General features: G+C 40.0%; 1 protein-coding gene across 1 annotated transcript; it reads right to left on the bottom strand.

Moving 5' to 3' along the window:
* Window positions 1-221: 221 nt before the first annotated feature.
* On the bottom strand, window positions 222-8,347 carry OPRM1 (opioid receptor, mu 1). The gene is made up of 3 exons (XM_009879371.1): window positions 7,996-8,347; window positions 6,537-7,057; window positions 222-363 (listed from the first exon to the last, which is right to left on the bottom strand). Exons 1-3 carry the CDS (start codon window positions 8,336-8,338, stop codon window positions 325-327), a joined length of 903 nt encoding a protein of 300 aa, XP_009877673.1. The 5' UTR covers window positions 8,339-8,347; the 3' UTR covers window positions 222-324.
* Between the last annotated feature and the right edge of the window lie 14,255 nt (window positions 8,348-22,602).

The raw sequence follows: 22,602 nt of genomic DNA, 5'->3' as shown, positions 1-22,602 counted from the left end.
ATGTCAGATTGCTACAGGTACGGTAGCTTTGTTTTAGACTGATGTATTTAGACTAATTCCTGGTGAACATGACTGTTTTGAACACTGGAGACTGGCAAGCCCCCATATCTCTTGTCTCTGCTTGCTGTTAAGGTTCTTGCTTCTGTTGCGTGCAATGTAGAAGTGCCGCAGAAGCAATTTTTGACAGACTGGAAAAGCAGGCACTTTCCTCTGTGGTATTTTTTTGAGGGAAAGCGTATCCTACACATTCCCATAGCATACTGCCCAGACACACCGTGGCACTGGTGCGTAATTGCTTTGAGAGCTATGCGGCAGGAGACCCTGTCACGGCAGTGGAGCAGTTTCAGCTTCTTGAAGTTCCAGCTGAAAGGAAAGAAATTGCAAATACAATGAACAATTACTTGATTTCTTCCCACCCACAAGTTTGTCTGTGTGTTTGCATGTGTGGTTCTTTTGAAAGAGGAGTCCACCTCTTATTCACAGCTACTGTCCTGCCATATAAAGCTGAACAGCTAGCTCAGAGAGTAAGGCAAGACTACACCTTTGCCATCAATCAACAAAGGCAGAGGAAATGATCATAGAGAAGTTTCATGTCTGACCTTCAAAGATGAAGAAAAATCAGTAGAGCTGAAATTTAAATTAAAATATATATTTCATATTAAGCCAAACATTCTCTTTCAGGAGGGGAAGTCTCTATGAGTATGGAAGGACTTTGATCCCTCCCTGTATTCTTTTTGTAGCAACTGCAGGGGAGTTAGTATTTTAAATGATACATTCTATGCTCACATCAGTACACTGGATAACCTTCAGATTTAAATTCTCTGAGACTTACATCAGCAAAACCAACAAGCCCTGTGTGCCCACGGGATCCATGTGAAGTCCTATTTGCATATGGGCACAACAGCACTACAGCTGTCTCCATCAAGAAAATCTGTTTACTGCACAGCATGTCCTGAAAGTGTGCAACCCTTTCCACAGCCCAGCAAATACTGTCCTGCAGCATTAAAATCTGTTGAAAGCAGGGTGATAAGCATTGCAAATAAAGGGTTTGTGGTAGGGGAAGTAGAGTCACAGATGAAGCCTGACTGAGACAAGAGAGGAAACATACACCTGTAAAAACAATGGGACACGAGTAAGGATTTCGGGACAGGGAGAAGGAAAGTACAGTTCTGAGCTGGATTGTTTTGCAAGCACATTTCAGCAGAGTGGAAGCTGTAAGGACTTCTGATTTATAGATAAATTTCTCCAAGGCCACAACATAACTCAAAAGCTTCTTCAATATAACATATAGGGATTTTCTTTATTCTGTATTAAGAATATTTTTCCTCAGCTCCTTTTTGGCCAGAAACTGACCTGATCCTAAATCTAAATGTCCCTCTCTTTTGTAGAAGTCTAGATCCTAAAATTAATTTTGAAGCCCATATTCACTTATCTTTATTAGATAAAATAGAAGCACCTCCTTTGTATTTTTTACCAACAAACTTTTTCTAATTTTTCAACAAAAAAGTGAAATGTTTCCTTCCCTGTATATTCTAATTCACAGTTTAAGGAATGCCACAATCAATGGAAACCTTAGAAGCCATCTAGTCAGTTCTGGTCCTCATACCATAGTTTTTTCTTGTTTCCTCTCATGTAATAGTCTGACAAACACATTCCATATTCTCTGGTACCTAGAAGAATCACAAAGGGCCCATGGCAGTAGAAATCAGCTACAAAAGAAAGCCCAGTTTTAAGGAATTTAGACAGACTTTTTATAGATATCACTATCTTGCCAGAAATAGGCTTTTTAAGAAACCAATACCTTATTATTATTGAACTACAATATTATTTACAAAGGAAATATGTCCATATTCTAAAAATACATAGAAAGGCCATTCTCTTTTAATATAGGCCGACGTGAATCTGCCATGGTTTGGAGTTACAGAATCTGCCCAGTTTTTGTCATGCTTCTGCACAGTAGTTACCAGCATTCCACATATTTGTTTGCAATCTGTCATATAGTACTGGGAAAAAAAATCATTTACTTTATCAAAGTGAACTAGCTTTCAATTTTTCCTTGTTTCAATTTAAAAGTATTTTTTCTTTAATCTAATATCCTTTTTATTTCTATGTGTGGCTGCCAGTCTAAGGAATAAGGGCAAAGCTTTCAGGACTGAGCACAAATACCAGAGGTTCTGGTTACTGAACACATCTGAGGCCTCATTTTCAGTATATGACGAGGATCTGCAGCTTCCATTATGGCATTCAAGACACTTTGGTGGTTAAGGAGAAAGCATCAGAAGCTGAAAATACAAAAAGTAGTTACACAGGATGACTAAATAGTTCTGAAAATGTGCCTATACATAATTTGCCTAGTTGCTTGGATACATTCAGGTGAGGCTGCTAAAAAGCTTAAACGGGTCAGAAAGAAACTAACTCACTGAAACAAATTAAATTTCTAAGATTTCTATAATTATTACTAGTCCATTTTCTTATTCTACCTGTTATTAACAGGTAGATACTAATAAAAATAAAGGGTATTTGGAAAACATAATTTTCAGGAAAAAAAAAGAATTACTAATTAATTTTAAGTTTAAAAAATATTCAAACTTTTTTTTTTTTAAATCTCAGAGATAAATTAATGCAGAGTCTCTATCCCTCTGAGGTAAAAGCTGTTTCAAAATACTTGTCAAGGCCTCTGTTATGAATCAGGCTAACGTCAGACTACATAAGCTTCCCGGAAAATTGAAGTCAGTCAAGACTTTAAGCTCACTTTGGACGAAATATAACCTACGCATTTTACAACAAGAATTAGTTGAGTGTAACACAGAAATGAAACGTCTCAGTCTTACAACTCCTTCAATTTTTGCATGCCTGATTAGCTGCTGTCTTTTCTGCCTTAGAACTATGTTGCTCCACTGAGCATCTTCAATTTCCATAAAAGCTCACACCACCAGTGTTACGGATCAGATGCTATTTGGTGGATTTGAAAGAAGCTGCACTTTGGAGGAGTTCTGAACTTCCACTTTTTGTAAAAGCTGATAAAACGATAATCAATCTCTTAATTTAGGTCTTTTTGGTAAAGCCAAAGAGCCTTAGACTAGGCCAAATATCAACATCTTAACTCAGAACAATATCAATATTTATGACGTTTCCTGTTACTGCTTTTGCACTGACAGAAAACACAGTTGTGTCTTCTACCAGTGAATGCCTGTTTTTAAGTGTTTTAAGAGTATGAAGCACTAAGCTGTTGAGCGACTGTGAGCTTGCAATTCTCATTAACTTCAGTGGGAGTAAAGAATTCTCACTTGGCAAAAAAGCAACTTGTAGAACATCTGCTTCTTTGAAAATGATGTGCAGTGTGTCGAGTACTATACAGCATGCAATTAGGATTCATACCAAATGCTCTCCAAGGCCTTGTCTGTACAAGAAAGAACTTGTCAGTTTACTTAGATCAATACAGATATACTAACCAGACCTTCTTGTACAGAAAGCACTTACCTGTAAAGAGAATGCCCTGCAAAAAGAATTTACAAAAGCTTACTGAGAGCAAAAGCTGCATTTGCCCTAGGGCCTTCTCTGTTTAGAAAATAACAATAACAAAAAAATATCAGATGTTACACTTGTAAGTACTATCCCAGAGAACTTTTTCGGTGTAAATTAGTCCTACAACCTTGTCTGTCATTCTGATAGTAGCAGACAAAAGAAATGTTGTCTCTTACAGAGAAGTTTGCCAGAGGAAAAAAAAACAAATGACATTTAATATTCAGGTTTGAACATGGCTTCTCTTTCTCCGGAGACTTTCAAAACTCGCCTGGATGTGTTCCTGTGTGACCTGCCCTGGCTTGGTGTGAATGTATCCCACAGACATTACGGAAAGTGTGACGGAATGCACCCAATAGTTGGTGTGCACAGCAGCAAGAAGGATCAGGTCATCATCCAGCAAGCACATCTGTCAGACTGCAGGGATGGTGGTGAGGGAAGCGAAATTGGGCCCATTTATGGCCACTTCAAATTCTTTCAAATACCAGACTATGCAAAGAGGCCTATCCATCCATCTATAAGGACAACAGAGAATAGAATCATAGGATCATAGAATCATATAGAATCATAGAATGGCTTGAGTTGGAAGTGACCTTAAAGATTATCTAGTTCCAACTCACCCACCACAAGCAGGGACACCTCTCACTAGACCAGGTTGCTCAAAATGACATCCAGCCTGGTCTTGAACACTTTCAGGGATAAAGTGTTCAAGATCAGGATGGATCTATCACATACATGGAGACATTCAAGGTCAGGCCTGATGGGGCTCTGTGCAACCTGATCTAGTTAAAGATGTCCCTGCTCACTGCAGGGGGTTTGGACTAAATGACCGCTAAAGGTCCTTTTGAACCCAATGCATTCTATGATTCTGATTCTATGATTCCACACAAGCTTCCAAGTGCTGTCTTCTCACTGGCCCTGGGTAAAACTGATGGCTAGTTGCTAGGATGAGCTACCAAAGTAGTCAACAATGGGTAGTCAAACAATTTCTCATAGCTCTGCATACACCTTTTTTACTCCATGCATATTTGCTCTTTGATTCAGTTTCTCCTTTCTCTTTTACACTCTTCCTCTCCTCCCCTCTCCCTTTAGCATCTTCCCCCTCACTTCTCTTTACATGTCCTTTATCTCTTCTTAACTAATTTCATCGCTGTTCCCTGAATGGGAAGAAAAACCCAGCCAGCAAGGAACCCAACTATGAGACTAGCTTTCTGCTTACTACCATGATGCATCTCACTTCACTTGTTTGGTCCATCCCTGCCTCAGCTGGTTCTCTCCCTTGTTAGTGCAGGTTGCAAGATCTTTGTCTGAAAGACCATCTATCCTGTGTTTACTTAGTGCCCAGGGCAATAGATTTTTATCTCACTCAGCCTCTAGTCAGTATCATATTTATCTTTGCTAAGTGTAGGCATTTAGAAGGCTACTGGTCTCCTAAAAATAATATAGAAGATGTGTGCATATACACTTCACTGTAAAAAGCTGGAACTGTACTATAGATACAATCCTGTTGTCAGACATGTGCACAAAATTTACTCCACTGAGGGTTACATATGCATTATTAACAGCTGAATCCATTTAATAAATTTACTACACCTAGTAAATTTTACACATATACACATAAAAACATATATGTATGTGTCTAGCCAAGCCTGGCAGTTCTACTCCACTACCAAAATGTGCGCAAGACTGAGCAGGTGCTGACTCATTTCACAGGCATGGATGAATCAGATGGTGGTGAACAACAATACCAACTGCAGATGCTTAGTAAAGGTTCTCCCTATAGCCTGTTCCCTCCTCTTTTCTGGTGCAATTACTATTTTCTTCTGTCTGGAGATGGCAATGTTCTGATTTGAGCTTTCCCGCCTGCAGCAGCTGAGTGGCAGGTATGCAACTGCTTTCACGAGAAGTCATCGACTTCTGCACCTTGAGGAGGCAGCCAGCTTGTGGCTGAAGTGAGAAACGAGTGCAGGCTCAACCTCAGTATATTGCTGAAAGGTGATGCGGCAAGGAATGAACTAGGCTTGTGCCTTTTGTTCTTCTCTTTAATAAACTCCAGAGATGATGATAAACTTTTTCTAGTACTTACGATGTACTTGAGTTACTTCTGTGAATGTCTGAATGATTTGCTGTCAAGTTTTGCTTGACATTCACTGAGAGATATGGATTGGAAATTCTCAGGACTAATCACAGGAACATGGATGTTGAACATCTAACAGAAGAGCTTCTTTGCAAAAGCTAATCAACAATAGCCTGGATAAAAAACTACAACAGTAAATCTATTTCTCTTGGTATCTGCTGTGGGATAAAATCCCTATTTTTCAAAGGCTTTTTCTACATGGAAAAGGTATATTCTCAGTATACCTTTAAATGGCAAAATGGCACAATACTCTTCAACATGGATGTATATATATTTATACATATATATCTATATCTCAAACTCCACCTTAGCCAACATAGATAATTATTCAAGAACGGCATGTAGACAAGCTTTTGTCTAGTTCTTGCATGTCTTCCAGGACAAACAAGGCTGAGTAAGCCCTCTTTGTACATCCATCCAAAGTGTACAAGCACAGTTTCTTCTCTTTTTTTATTCACTGTTGCAATGAGAGAAAAAGAGATACCTATTTTCTGACCCACTCCTGTCTCCATCAGCAGACAAGTAATATGAATAGAAAAATCTGTGAATAATCTCCAACCAGTTCTAAAGAAGTCACCTGTTGCAAACATCCTTGAAATGAAACATTGTTTTCTGCACTTTGTATATGCATGCATGATGGGCCTTGTCTTGCAAGGTACCTTTGAAAGCCCTCAGCTTCTGAGCATCAAGGAGAGAACAACTAGCACCATGCAGGACTGGGGTCTCTGTGTATGCATACACCAGTTTCAAATATAACCCTGAAGGTCTTTAGACCTTCAAGTAACTACAAATCAGTATAAACTGTAACTTCAGAATACATGTCATCTCCAAGCGGGAGGCCCGGTTCCAGAGATGACATCTCCACTGCTAGTCATACCTGATGGTTAGTCCTGTCCACAGTGTTGGCAGTGGAAGCATGGTCACGAGTGTTTTGTCGTACTCGGGTGGAGTTTTGCTGCTCAATAGTTGAGGAGGTTGGGATGCAGAACTCTCTGAAACACCTTTTGAAATTCTCATCTAGAAATGCATAAAGGACTGGATTAAGGCAACTATTTGTATACCCTAAAGCAATACAGAAGTGCCACGAGACAGCCTGGAAAGGAGTTTCTGGGATGTTGACCAGGGCTTTAACGATGACATAAATGTGGATGGGAGTCCAGCAGACAATAAACACTGCCACCACTACAAGAACCATCCTTGTGATCCTTCGGAGGTTCCTGTCCTTCTCTTTGGAGCCAGATAACATGCGAACACTCTTCAGGCGTAAAATCATCAGCCCGTAGCACACAGTAATGATGAGGACTGGCATGATGAAGGCAAAGATGAACACACAGATTTTCAGGAGGTTCTCCCAGTACCATGCAGGGTGGGAGAATGTAAGTGTGCAGTCAATAGAGCCTGGAGAAAAAACAAAGAGCAGCAGAGAAGAACAAGCGGATCAGTTTTTCATTTGCTTTTCTTTAAACACTTTTTTGTTAAATATCATCAGCAAATATATGAATATTTACTAAGTAAACAAATATTTACTGAGTTAAAAAAATTAAGCAATCTGTGACTTGTCCTCGACACAAACATTGATAGGACATAGTGATGAAAAACATATGGAGTTAGAAAAACAAAACTGAAGCAACATATTCTCTTTCGCATTTTATTGCTCAGAATTACATGTATATTGGATAAGAAAAAGAGCTGAATTGCCATAAATGCTTAAACTTTGATTCATTTTCACCTTTGGTATAAAACCTGGTGAAAAGAAAGATGGTTTAACTACAGTATCTGATGAGACGGGACATTTCAGGGCAATGGGGAAGAGAATGACATGGTAACTGTGACTTGGTAACTGTGCACAACAGAGGGTTTGGATTTATGTTGAGATGCTGTCACTTCATGGAAGGTCTTCAAGCACCAGTAATCCAGAACATGCTCTCCGCTCCGTATCACGTCCTGTCAGACTAGGTGCAACGTGACTATGACTGCCAAATTCAGTAGGAATATCTGGGGTAAAGCACAGGCTTCTGTGCTGTAGAACAGTCCATAACTGCCTTGCAGCAGAAGGCAGGAAGGCACAGACGCTTTCCCAAACGCTACAGAAACTGTGTAGGGCAGGGAGATGCACATGGACTCACAGGAGGAGCTGGACCTGTGTGTTGTAAAAGACAGGTCACGTGCAGAGCTGCATCCAGACAACAGCCAGATGCAAAATTACTGAAAAGGTCAATTTGCACTGACACCTGCTTTTATACAGGCTGTAGGTCAGACAATACAGCAAAGTGAAACAATGCAGAAAAGAGTTTAAACATTGAAACCCTCAATTTAGCATCAGAAGACAGACTTACCATGCCTGTATTTAGTAGTTGCCATGAACATAACTGGCAGGCCAATGGCAGAAGAAAGAATCCAGTTGCAGACATTGACAATTTTGGCATTTCTGGGGGTACGGAAATCAAGAGCCTTAACTGGGTGGCAAACAGCTACGTAGCGATCCACACTCATGGTGCAAAGTGTAAAGATACTGGTGAACATATTGTAGTAGTCTATGGATATAACAATCTTACAAAGGATGGTACCAAATGGCCACGTTCCCATCAAGTAATTCACACTCTGGAAAGGCAGAGTACTTGTTGCTAGGGCATCTGCCAATGCAAGATTGAAAATATAGATATTGGTGGCAGTCTTCATTTTCGTGTACCTAGAAAAAAAAATTAGCAAAGAGTGTGAATGACCATAACTGACAATATTAAACAAAAATGAGCCAGTACACCACCTATAAGAAACTTTTGTGAAAAGATGTGATAGATATTGTGAAAAAATTATCATTCCTGTTTTTAACCAAATGACCTTGCTATGGTTTATCAACAATAATGTCTGCAGTTCAGTGAGGCATTTGCTAAAAGATGTAAAAAAGAAAAGATTAATTTAACTTGTGCAGAGAGAAAGGATACATGTAGAAGAAAATATTACTGATGCTAAAGAATCAAGAAGCTGGAAAAAATGTATTTGTATATATCAGTCACTGCAATAAATGGATAGATTTTCTATATCTGCTAATGCCATGTGGAGTATCAGAACCATGGTGTGTAGAAAGCGAGAATTCATTTGTAGGCTTTGGAGTAGTAATGGTATAATTCCTTAGGAAATAAGCACCTAAAAGGTTAGGATAATTATCGAACCCACTGTGTCTAAAAATTCAGGCTTTTAGACTTTTTCATTTGTTTGTAATTACAAAACTCTAAAATAATTTGTAATTATGCCTACTTCATCGCTTTACTAATCTCCAGGTCCAATATAAATTGGACAGATGTTCTTTTAATCAAACGAGAAGACAAATACTATTAACCCCATGCATTGACTGTATCAATAGAACCACCACCCCAGGTGGACGCTGCAGCCCTGCTGCTTGAGGTAGGAACACTCACTCTGTTCTGCAGTGCCCATTTCGGCAGGCCAGTCTTCAACCCCCATTGCACCTCCTTCTTCTTAAGCCTGTGCTGCTAACAACCCAAAGCCCACTTCCTAAATTTTGTATGTCACAATTCAATCACAGAGCAGGGGGAGCTTTCTTCTTTTAATTTGTATTTGCACTGCTGAAGGTAGAGTCCAAATCCATCCCTAGTTTCAGCAAAGTTTTGAAGAGCCCTTCACTGTTTCAAGGCCATTGTTTCAGCTGAGCAGCACTTGAGAACCACTTTTTATGAGGATGCTCTACTTTTGCAGTGGTACAATGAACATTTTGCTCCAAGTAATGTTCCTGGCCATGCTGCTCCACTGTCCTCATTGCTGCTGAGGTTGCTGAGCACTGTAGCTTCCTGCATTTTGAGGGGGGGTCAGATAGCTTGCACTTTTGATAAAGCTTCCTTCTGTTTCTGCAAAGTAACAGTGTTTGATCAAATATTTTACAATTTACAGAGTGATTTCCAAAAGGAATAGCCCTTTTGAAGATATCTTTCACACAACCTGCCAGGGAAGACAAAGTGTAAAATACAGTATTTCTTGGGTTTTTTTTGTTTTTTTTTTTTTTTCTCCCTCTGACTTTGATCTCTTCAGAACATGAGTTCCATGCAAAAAAACCCCTCCAATAAGAAAATTTTTTTTTGTAGGGAAGAGACACGTGGAACTTTTTTGTTAGGGTCTGGAAAAATGCAGACTACTTGCTGAATGTATCTAGACAGCTTTTACAATGAACATCTGAAGAAGTTTGTACTGGCTTTGTTCTCACATTTTCTAGCACTGTGCATGAGAAGACACTAACAACCCTCATTTCAATTTAGAGTAGCTTTTAAAAAAAAAGATTTTCAAGTAGATTCAAGCTCTGTTATCTTAAGAAAGTATGATCTGAGTATGATACTTCCAAGTTTTAAATAAAACCTATATTCTGAAAGTACCCTAAAAACTTTTCTTACAGGAGCACTCCATTTATCCAACAAGACTGTAACACTAACTTAGGAAGACAGAGATGCTGCAGTGTGGGAGAAGTACATAATGAGCTGCAGATCTAAGAACAGTTTGGAGCGAGGAGAAAATATTTTCTGGGTATTTTCCTGGAGAATCTTGTAGAGGAGAATAAAAATAACAACAATTTCATATGGACTTTACGATTATCCAGAATGAAAATGTTTCACTAAGCTCTTTTTTTGCTATGTTCCCTGTTGTTTATCAAAAATGAATGTCTTCTTCACAGGTCTGACAAGAGGTCCAAGACTAGCTAAGGTTGTGTCCAGACAGCTAACCTGGAGGTTTGATTGTGTTGTGAGCAAACACATCCACCTTGCTCTGGTCTCACCCACTCTGGCAGCAACAACCAGTGGAGGGGCAGCAGCTCTCCCATTCTGCACAGACAAGTAGAAGTGATGAGGACCCCTCACCCTCATCCAGCATGCTGATCCCTGCTCAGCCCTGAGGTGACTGCACGCTTAGCTGTGCTGATGCCATCACACACAATTCTGTCACAGTTCTGTCTGGAGAGCTCATCAACAGATGACAATTTTTTTTTTTTTAAACAGTAACTAAAGCCATTCTTATGATTTACAAACAATGTTTGATACAGTAAAAAAATAAATACATCATCCAACTTGTAAATGACTCTCAGGTTGGCAAGGCAAAGTATGGGCAGGGAAAAGCTCTGAATAAATGGAATAAAGTTTCTTCACTGGGACTGGCACGGGCCTTATCCCACTAAATGCCACACATTTTGCAGTTTTGATATCTTGCTTTCAATGTCAGTTTGAGCTTAAAAGTTCTTAGACTTTGTTTAATAAGCTCTTAATGAAGGACTTTGCTTGATGCACTCTGTAATCCCTATATTGCTAATCACACTGTTCTTATAAAGAAAAGAAGCAGAACTTTTGCGGTGATACCTCCACAATTGCCTAATCAACAACAAAAGTCTATTGAAATACACAGTATTTTTTTCAGCGAACTCTATAGGATTTGAGTGCTTCTCTGTACTGAATATTTTAAGTTTCTATAAACGGCTTATTTCTGAAAGGTACATTTTGTTAAACATGCATTTTTCCAAATAAGTAGATTATCGGTGTCCCCAGGATTATGTTTTTTGTACAAACAATTAAATACTGAAGCATGTGATCAAAAGTAATTTTAACAGCATGAAAAATAACAGTCCCTCAAAATGGAGCTCTTCAAAGCCTTGGTCTTAACTGTTTCTGTATCTTTTGCTAAGGTATCAGTCTATTTGAACAAGCAGAAACATTTGCATCATCCAGACATAGCTGTATACGTGATGAGACTTCTATACTTCAGAGAGGCTGGATTTTGTAAGTGATTGAAGTCACAGGTTATCGGTATGGTTTATAATACCAGAAATATTGTGTTTATAAATGCAATCTTTTAACAGATACTGTTTCCACACTTTCAGTCAAGGAGTCAAGGCCACTAGAGAATCTAAAATGAACAGATGTGTAAAGAAAGGGTCTTACATGCAACTCCACAAAAATCTGAATGCTAGTATTTAGACTACATCAAAATTTCAGCATCTAAACTACTAAGTGTGTTAAGTTTTGCATGACAATGAGCAAGGTTGCAAGATACAACAGAAGTTGGCTTTGGGCAACATTACTTTTATTTTTACAACTCTGCAATGAAAGACAGTGCAACGTGATGATTCAAGTTTTTGGTGAATATTTAGCTCGATACTGCTCTTGATACAAATTCAAATTAATGACACTCATTATAATACTGACACTGACTAGTATTCCCTTTCTATTTCTTATTTCTATTTCTATCATAAAATATCTATGTTTACAGAGTGTTTTTTTGCTGGTAGTAGTAGATAATAGATCAGATTTATTACAGTAAGAATATACATCATGTATATATAGAATATACTTAGCCTCGCCTTTTAAATTCAGTAAAGCTTTAAAATATACTTGAAGTCTGAAGAGGTCCACTGAACTGGGATCTGCTTGGTGTGAGAATAAAACAAGAGAGAAAAGCACTATAATAATACTCAGTCACTAAGTTCCTAACATTCAAAGATAAAGTCTTGAAAAGACCTCTTCAACGGGCAGCCCACGGACCGCTTGTAGTTTGCAAATCAAAAGAAGGGTTCACCGAACTAACCTGGAGACACCCCTAGATCTATGGTACAAAGTGTACCAGCATCTTGAGCAGGAGCCATGAGCACCTTCTCTTGCACCTCACAGTCAGTGACAAGAAAGGTGTGAGCACGCTTGCGCCTCTCTTTCTGCATGACACGTGCCACAGCTCTGTTTTCTGGCCTGCCCACTCCAACAGGTTAGGTCTCCACCTTATCACCTCCAAAAATCTTTGAAGAGTCTTTTCTCTTAAGTCTCCATGGCTCAAAAGTAAAGACCAAATAACACGAAGACCACACTTTTCTTAAAAACCAATGAAATTTTTAGTTCGCATCATACTTTGTCTAACAGGCACAGCTGGCATACTGTGACCTGAGTCTTGTCTCTATCGCTTCTTGGACAAACGGTTTACTTCTATGTGGATTGTTGAAATAGACCTTCTACCAGACCCTTCAGCCCTTCTGTACCAGATCAGCTTTATAGTATCCTTGTACCACCAAGCTGGTGCAATGAAGCCAGAGAACGTGTCTGCATTTAGCTCAGTGAATATCGTAATATATACCATTACAAATTAATCTGAAAATTGCCCCTACCTGAGTAACAGCAGTGAAGAGAAAAGCAGAAACAGTCTTTTGCGCTTAGGAAATGGTGTGGCCAAGGACAGACTGGCAATAACTACTTTCAACAACACAAAGGCATGCAAATTTTTGTCCACAGAATGCTAATTTGGAGACAAATTAGCTTCAACCAATCTGTGTGTAAGTTCAATGCAAAATATATGAAAAACTGGCTTGATTATAGGAAATTCATTGCAGAAAGCAGTTGATCATGATAATGGTTTGGCTGCTGAAGGAAACAGCAGCCATCAATTAGGTCTCACATCAGACAACCTGACATACCTCTTGTTGATGCTGGAGGAGATTAGGTTAGTGTTTCAAATTCATGTTCTTGTACAAATCACTTGTTAAACAAATAAAGAATCCTTATGTGTAGATGTTAGATTAGTTGATGTCTCCTTGGGTGAAAAGATTAAAATGTGAAGGATGTCTAGCTGAACCAATTTAAAAGAACATTTATTTCCATAGCTATTCTGGTGCATCTTGTATATGCAACTCAAAAACAGTAGGAAAAAGGATGTTTTTTGCATGCTTTCCTGGGATATCAGGTACTTTCAGTTTTTATTGAGCCCTTAAAGCCTTGACAAAGGCCCTGTCATATTCATGACAATCTGGAAAACCCCTCAAAATCCAATTAATATATCTGACACTGAAATAAAGTCTCTCAGCTAAGCCATATTCTGGAAAGTACCGTCCAGCTAAAGGGCTTCCAATGATGCTTAACTGATAGCTACCCTATCTTAGTGACCTTTTTCTTTCTTTGCACAGTGGTGCACTCTATAGAGTGAAAGATCTGTACTGTGTCTCAGCCATGGTTGTGATGTGCTCTGTGGAAGATTGCTACAAATTAAAGTTTTGAAGTCATACACAATCTGAATGATCCTAACCTACCTGTCTGGGAGTATGTGATTTAATCAGCTTCAAGATTTAGTTTTTGCTTTTTCTATTCATGGATACTTCAGAAATGATTATGCCTTAAACCATTAAATTCAAGCTCTGGGTACAAGCACCATAAATTTGCATACAGCCCTTACATGTTATTAGGTGGTTAGGCCATGCAGATTGGAGACCCATACTGTTGTTAAAAATCTACTCATCCTTTTAATTTATGCTCTTGTGAAGTGATCATATACAAGGACGTAATTAAAAAACAATAATCCCCCAGAGAAAACAAACAAACAACAAACGAAAAAACCTAACCCTTCAGGAGGTTCAACATTAAAACAGAAAATGTTCACATTTAGTTACAAGGTAATTGTGCAATCCGCAGCACATTCACTCACTCCCTGCATTGATCCTGAGTTTGGGGGTAAGAGCTGAACTGGGGAAGGGAAGAAGATTTCATTGGCTTTAAGAAAGACAGAGGCAGTGGTTGTTTCCTCCTGTTAAAGCCTTGCATCCTGGCTCCCAACACATCTGGTCACTTCTGTGACTGGTGATGGTGGTTTAAATAAGAGAGATGAAAAATCATACGAATATCAAGCATGGCATGGTAAGGCTTGTACTAGATCTAAAATCGCAAGGCCTAGTTATTTGATATACTCATCTGGGAACACAGCAATGCCTTCCCATCTTGGACTTCCCAGTTTGTTCCTTCCTTGCATCAGGGCAGCATCAAAGGATGGGCAGATCCATCAGCATTTCCTTTCAGGACACAGAAGAAGTAAGCAGAGCACACCACTTCTCGTGGAGGGGCACTGGCTCAGGGACATTCCTCCTGAACTCAGAACCAATTAGCGACTTCTCTCAGACCTCAGCTGTGTGAGAGGGAGAGCTAAACGAAAGCTTTTTAGGCTGAGTCAACTCTCTTCAGACTCCAGTGCCCATCTTTTTGGGAATGATGTGGAACCAAGAGACTTGGAAGGGTATCTGACTCATCCTGTTTTCAATTAATTACAACACTACATTGGGCTTTGGGCTAAAATTCACTTGTTGCTTTCTTTGTGGCTCTTCCTGCTATTTTTGCTAGCGAAAGGCATCATATAGAGGTCCTCTTTCTGCTATTTAGTTTGAATCAGTGAATTTAGTGCCTCCTCAGAGAAAATAAACCAAGTTTTTCTCTGGGAAAAATAGCTGGTTTTGGGAGAAAGGCTGGTCCTTTCTCTTGATGTCTGGCTGATACAATTAATAAACAAGGTTACTTCAGACAGAACAAAAAAACTCCACAGTATTCATAACAGGTAACTATCTTATTATTTCTCTCTTATTATTTTCAGACCTTTTAAAATTATATGTAAATGCAAAATACCCTGGCAAAAATCCATAGAAAATAAAGCTGTGATTTATTCTTTCTTTCTTTTTTTTTCCAAAAAGGGGAGGTGAACCAGCCAAGATCAGCTTTTTATAGATATATTAATATCAACTTGCCACATAAACATTTAAGATGTTGTAATGTCTTGTAACTCCTATTACCCTCATTTATTTTTTCTTTTCCCAGACACCACAAAAAGCTACTTAATGATAAAAAACAAATCACACTAATATGTACGCTCCAATGCCCAAACAGTCATCTGCTGGTACACTTGCTTCCCTTCCAGCCTACTTAAATGAGGGGAAAAATTATCTGCCAATTATTCCAGGACTTAATCTCACCCGTCTGTTAGACCACCTTTAGTTGAGTCTCTGTTTGACTGGTGCTGAGGCATATACTGGTCTCCAATAAAGGTTGTTGCTTTTGCAGTTATTGTGTAATCCATCTCTGAAATAAATCAATGGTGCTAAAAAGGCTAACTCCAAAACATTGCTGTTATCCAGCAGCAGGCTGAAGTTTTTTGTTTTGCTGGGAAGACACAAAAAGGAACACTGTCCGTGTCGTCAGCTTAACTTTCGCCCCTCTGCCTTCAGGGAAGCCTGACTGAGAGTAAAACCACTGACTACACTGCAGTGACATTTTTCTAGGTAGGGACACCCACCTTCCACGTGCTAGTTCCCTCCTCCTGATCACCTCAGGTAAGGACTGAACATGAGCCAATCTCTGTTCAGCACGGAAGCTGGCAGTGAATGCCTTTGGAGACAGTTTGACCACTGGTAGACCTGAGATCCTTGAAGGTGCGATGGGGAGCAGCAGTGGTGATCCCCTCTGGTCAGAGAGCTTCAGGGAGGTAACATGGGGCTCGAGGCAAGGCCATCGACTCAACAGATCAAAGTAATGCTGAGTATACAAGATATGGTCTCTCGTGTTGTCATGGGTTTGCGTCTTGGCTGGGATTTTTGGTAGTGGGGGGAAGGCTGTGGAGGTGGCTGCCTGTGAAACTTCCAGAGCCTCCCCCAGCCCAGGTAAAAGTCAGACCTGCCTCTGGCCAAGGCTAGGTCAATTAGTGCCTCTGCAATCAATGTATCTAAGAGGGAAAATGTATCGGGCCAGCCTCTCTTTGTGTCCTTTCTGTTGGGGAGTCGTTTGTTTGGAGGAGGGGGAAGTGAGAGGAGAGCAAAAAACATGGTCGGTGAGGAAGGGAGGGAAGAAAGACACCAAGGCAGATATCTGCTTTGTGAGTGAGATGGCAGGATGATGACAGCCTGCAAACCGAGGAGATTGGTGGTGGCAAGAACATTCAGGGGAGAGAGGACGTGGGAGCAGAGGATGTGCCTGAAGCAACGCACAACTCTGAGGAGGACCCACACTGGAGCAGAGGACGCTGCAGCCTGTAGGTGGCTCCCACGCTAGTGGAAGGACTCCTGTGGAGGCAGGGGTTTGCCTCTTGTGAGATGGACACCACCTGGCATCAGGGGAAGACTGCAAGGAGTCCCCTTCCCCAGGAGGAAGGATTGCCAAGGACAATGAGTAACAGCCAGACCCCACCCTCTGCCACCCCTGCACTGATGGAGAGGAGGAGGAGGTAGCCGGACAGAAGGGAGGAGTAAGGGAGGAAGAGTATTTAAGACCAGGTTGTATTTATTTTCTCTTACCACCCTACTCTGATCTAGTGGTTTGGTTAAACTGGTGGTGGTAAATTAAATTTTTGGTTTTCTTTCCAAGTCTCTTCTGGTTTTTGCCTGTGACCATAAGCAGTGAGTGAACCCCCTCTGTCCTAATCTCAATCTTCGAGCCTTTATTTGTTGAATTTTCTCCCTCCCTAAAGGAAGGAGGGTGGTGGTGAGCAAGCAGCTGCATAGCTCTTGTTCCTGGCAGGGCGAGCTCATACTACAACACACTTAGAAGAGATGGTCATTTTCTCATGAAGCTGTCAAGTGCTATCTGGAAAAAAAGCAACAGAAGTGTGACAAAGGGACTGGGGAAAGAATAAATGTGGAAGAAGGGTTTCATGTGACAGGGGAAAGCAGGCAATGGTGAAACAAGCGTGACAGAAAGAAGGAGCACAATTATGTGTTTTGAGAAGATTGGATCAAAGGTACTGAGAGTCATGGATTTAGTCTCTCTGTGATGGAGTGAGATTGCATCTGAAACTGGGACTCTGAGGGATGTACCGAGACCATCACCTTTTGAGAGGGATTTGGGTAACTGGCTTCTTGGAAGATTTTTCTACAGAAGCAGCACATCCCAGGGCTGAAGGTCAGTTCTGCAAGGTGAAGCAGGATAGATACCCAACTGCCCCTTTAAGAGATTTCTCTGATCTGGGATTGCTCAGTGAGGAAGGGATGTTCCATTTTACACAAACATTTTTGTTTTGAAGTTTTATTCCTGATCTGAGATACAAGATCTTGTAGCTGATAATTGAACACCTCTCAGTAAGAAGGTGGAAGAAATATGCTATTTCATGTCCTTCACAGCTATTTGATTAGCCGTGGTCCATCACCCTACTTTTTTTCATCATTTAAATTCAAAGGGAAGTATAAATAAAACAGATGAATGAGAATACTTCTTAACACAGATGGGCTAAGCTGTGGAACTCCTTGCTAGTGAATACCATTAAAAGCCAACCTCCAAAAGGAAACAGGGGCTTTCAAAGATAATGATAGAATCTCCACTTACAATACCATAAACCCAAACTTGACTATATAAACCACACAAGGCACACATGGTTATAAAAAGAACCTTCTCTGAAATCAGTCTGACCACAGGAATTCAGAAAGTAGCTCCTTTCAGGTTTTTTAAAAATGGATTTGTATGTTGAAGAGAATCTTCAAGGACTGAAAACTTGTTTCCACTTGGAATTGTAATGAAAATAAATATTTTTTTTAAATGTCCATTAATCAGGATCTCCACAATATCCATTTTAGAACATTTAAGCTTAAAAATAAACAACTTAGAATCTTTAAAAATGTTTCAGAATTCTGAAATTTTACTTTAGAGAATATTTCTTTCAAAGAAGCTTTGTTTAGAAGTAATATTTCTGAGCTTTTTTTTCTAACTTTATTTTTGATTCTGATTTTTTTAACTGCTATATTTTAGAAATATCCACAAAAAGTGGATAAATGCTGATGCAGACTGCAGCTCAGAAAGTCTCTCTGCAGTCTAACAGACTGTTAGAAGAATTCTCATGCAGTGATGCCCCTATTTCTTCCACTCTTTAACCAAATACAAGTTGCTGGCTATGGTTGGAAAAGAGATTAGTAACCTAGACTAGAATTCTGAGATATTTGGGCTTACATCACATTATGTTTTAGATCTGTGTAAATATGTCTATGAAACCTTATCAACACTGTTCAGCAAAAGCTATGCCTGATGATTTGAAAAAAATACTGCAAGTTAAAATGAAATAAAGCATTACTTCAGGATTATGTTAGCTAATTAGTTCTTTAGTCATTAGCTTGGTAATAACTACATATACAAACAATATGTGCTTGCAATATTTTCTAATTTTACTGAAGGTATGAAAAGTTCACATAATTTGACTTATTTTTACGAGGAAAATAAAAATAAAAATCAGGAAGTGGTTAACATTTCAGTAATGGCTCCCTTGAAAAATAATGATTTTCTAGGAAAATACGGTGGGATCAAAACACCTTTTTCAAGAGTTGAGAGTGGATATTTCCTGCCCAGAAGTGCCCAGTGGTAGCTGCTGGCAGAACAGGAGGTCTGCCCTCCTGGGGCAGGCGGGCTGTCCCGTGGGCAAGAGCTCGCTGAGGGCTGGGGTCAGGCACAGGGGCTGGAGACAAATATGGGGCTGCAGATCTTCCACTCAGCCCGCAGTCACCTCTGCTTGCTCAGGGAGATTATTGCCAGGTTGCAGGCTAATGTATTTTCAGCCAAGTTTTGACCATGTCCATATCAATATATTTTAAAGAAAAAGAATATAAAGGTGTATGTGCTGTTCTATCTGTCTGCTTCCCTTGACTGTGGAGGAGGAAGGGAAGCCACTTGCTAGTCAAACATTTACCCACCAGCAGAGGCTGGTAAACTTCCAACACAAACAGGGACACCTGCCTTTTTGTAATGCAGGTGCTGAGGGTCATCCCCTCACTATGTTGCTCATTTAATTTAGTTTCTGTGCTCTTCCTGCCCAGCCTGACACCCTCAGTTCTCTCCCCAGGTCTTCCCTGACTTGTGCTGGTGAGCAGCATCAATTCATAACTGACATGACTGATTAAGGCTTCTGTGGCTTCAGCTAACAGCTCTTAGCACTGAGGTGGAACCTTTTCTTTGCAGACAGTGAAAGAGGCAGGACACACATTCACATATGCAACACCATCCAAACGCAGAGTAGTTCATGTGGCTGTGGACAGGGAAGAATGGATTTTATGCATTTTTTGGTTTCTAAGTTCCCTGATCTATGGTGCTACAAGAGATGCTGTAGGCCATCTCTCACACTGCATCCATAACTCCACGTCAGTTTGCAAAGAAGAACGCCTGTTTTCTAGAAAAACTTTCTTTGCTTCAGTCACTTTCAAGTTTATGATCACTTCAAGTTTATTTCTCTAAACAGACTCTGCCTCATATGTTATGTTCTCTTTCCAAATCCCCCATTTTTCCCTTTCTGTGCATATGTGTGAGAATATTTGTTCCCCTGGAGATATCACTTCTTTCTACAATTGAAATTTCACCCCAATATACCACTCTACTAAGTAAAATATTTTTCCTGAACTGTGAGTGAGCTGAGCTGAAGTCACCAGAGCTTTCAGTACTGCATAGTCTTTCCAGATTAGAAGATGTTTCAGTCACAGTTCTTTGTTTCAAAACACTATTAAGAAGCTGTAGAAATGTGGAAAGAAATCTCTTCATTTTAGAGAGGACTTCTTTCTCTGTTTGTTTGATGTCTTTTTACTTTTTTGTAAGCAGAGTAACCATCTACTCTAACGAAACAAAACATTTCCTTCCTCCTGTGAAGGATCACAGAGAACCTGAGGCCCTTTTGTTTGTGATATATGATGAAATTAATAGTAAAGCAATTAAGGAATTGCTCTTGACTCGAGTGACTTCAGCGGCTGTTGGCAGAATTATAGCCTTCTCAGGGCACTTGGCTAAAGGTTTTCATTTACGATCTATAATAGCTTTTTAGCATATTGCCTTAACCACAGGGCATATTCTTCCCACTTTAATGCATGACTAATATCCCACTGTCTTGAGGAGAAAGCTGGAAAAGCCTATAGATTACTGTGTAAATGAATTCAATACCACATGGTACTAATTGTACACTGTCTTGCTGTACTCTAGCAGCTAGAAGTGGCATTTGCTGTTGACATAGCCATAACAGCACTGAGTTCATACTAGTAATTTACACTTATGCAAAGCACACAAGGAAAACAGATAACAAAGATTAATTACAGATTTTTCAGACTGCAGGAAAATCACGGCTGGCAGTAAAAACTGACTATTAATACTGTCACTCAAAAGACATTTTTTTTTGCACTTGACAAAGGAAACAGCTCACTGTTAGTAACAAGGAGTTCAGCCTCGCACACTACAGATATAACACGTAAATATTAATTCAAGGATATAAGTATTCAGCTGAACAGAAACCATTTGGGAGAATGAGAGGAATGGATGAGAATGCATTTATTATAAAGTAACATGTATATAAATTAGAAATCCATGGACCTTCTTCCCATGAAAAGCCTGATTTTTGTATCAATAATGACAATGCATTTCTAATTCCTTGTTGGACATGTTTGCTTTCTGACCCCTGTTTGCCCCAGCTGGGATAACAGGGTGGCATTGGGAACTGGTAGTGACAGTTCCACATCACATAAGCACTTGCATGGCTCTTGCTACAAACCCACGAATTTGCCTCATGCAGAAACATTCTAAGAATAATATATAAGAATAAATAAATATAATAATTATTTTAAAATATTTCTAAAGGAACTAAGCATGAGATATTAGCATGGAGCACACTGAATTCGCAGTCACCATTGGTTTCACCAAGACTGAACTCTGAAAGGTAAGTAGGGACAAGGTTTCAAATATCCAGGTACCTACCTCCCAACTCCTAGTATTTTCATGGCAAACTAGGTACCAATATCACTTCAAAACCTTATTTCTAGTAGTCTCAATTCTTCTCAAAATTAATACAAACTTCAGTGTTTTGTTCTTTCTGAGCAGGCATGGTGTGAAAGCTACATAAAGAAGGGGAGCTTAACATGATGCCAAGTTCAACCAAGGGAAAGGTTTGCCTCCTATATGTAGCTGGATCCAAGGATACACGATTGTGAGCACATCTCATATATGCATGTTATATGACTGGGAATACTGTCATGTAAATATAGCTTGCCACAGGAAATAAATCATGTAGTTCCCTATTGCTGTCCAAATATACTGAACCTATAAAGAAGCACAGAAAGGAAATACATTTTTATGTTGCTTATACACAGATCCTATTCAACCACTAACATATAATTTTTTTTCATCCCAAATTGGTAAACAGCTGCATGACATTAATTGGGAAGGAACTGTAACACCGAAAGCTGTTCCTGCACAGGAGACCTGGTTTCAGTCCTGCCTTTGCCATAGAATTCCTGGATGGTTTTGGAGAAGCCATTTAATTGTGCTTTCCTCTGTAAAATGAAAATATATTTTTGGTTTCTCTTACTGCTTCTGGCTTTTGTTTTTAAGCTGTGATCTCTGGGAAAGATGCTCTTTTCAGAGAGAAGGCTAAATGCAAGTGCTTCATTCAATTTGGCTTTCTGGTGCAAGTGTAATTCAATTAATTAACGTAAGAAATACGAATCTAGTATGGGTTATGCCCATACAAATACATAATTCCAGGGACAACCTGTAGCATATTTCTCTGCTGACAACTATCCTGCCTCTGTTATATTTTCCATCTGCTTTTTCTCCCAGAGGAATGCATTCAAAGCTTCTCAGCCAACTGCAGTCATGCCCCTGTTCAGAAGCTTTCCTGAAGCTGTATCTGCACATAGACTGATCAAGTGTTGGACTGACTAAAACCACAGGGCAGAAGAGAACTTGCCCAGCTCTGTGCATTTAAAATGCAGCCTCTAAACCACTAAGTTCCTGAACTATGACAGATTGAACCACTGATGCATATTGTGTCCTCTACCTAATTACCATTAGATCTATGAGCTGCAGAGGCTTTGCAGTGACATCCCCAACACATGCCGAAGGAATCATCCTCCCGCCGTGCTGCATCCCTACCTTGGCCATTCAGTCCTCGTCCTCGGCTTTTTGTCCCTTAGCCCTGGCAGCACCGCACCCACCGCGAAGCCACCGGTCTCTAAGTGATGCTGGGCGCCAGCCTCTGCCCCTGCCTGCCAGCTCCCTGCGGCCGCGGCACCCGTGCCCGACAGCTGCTACCCCCACTTCTTGCGAAACGCTGTGTTCAAAGAGGAAAGGGACGCTTACAAGACCTGGGAAAACTGGAAGCGCCGGGACTGCCCCAGGAGGGCGGGAGTGCGCCCTCGGAGCAATCCCGCCGGG

The sequence above is a fragment of the Apaloderma vittatum genome, unplaced genomic scaffold (assembly GCF_000703405.1).
Source record: "Apaloderma vittatum isolate BGI_N311 unplaced genomic scaffold, ASM70340v1 scaffold14802, whole genome shotgun sequence".
NCBI lineage: Eukaryota > Metazoa > Chordata > Aves > Trogoniformes > Trogonidae > Apaloderma > Apaloderma vittatum.
This window is presented reverse-complemented; position numbering and strand designations above follow the sequence as displayed.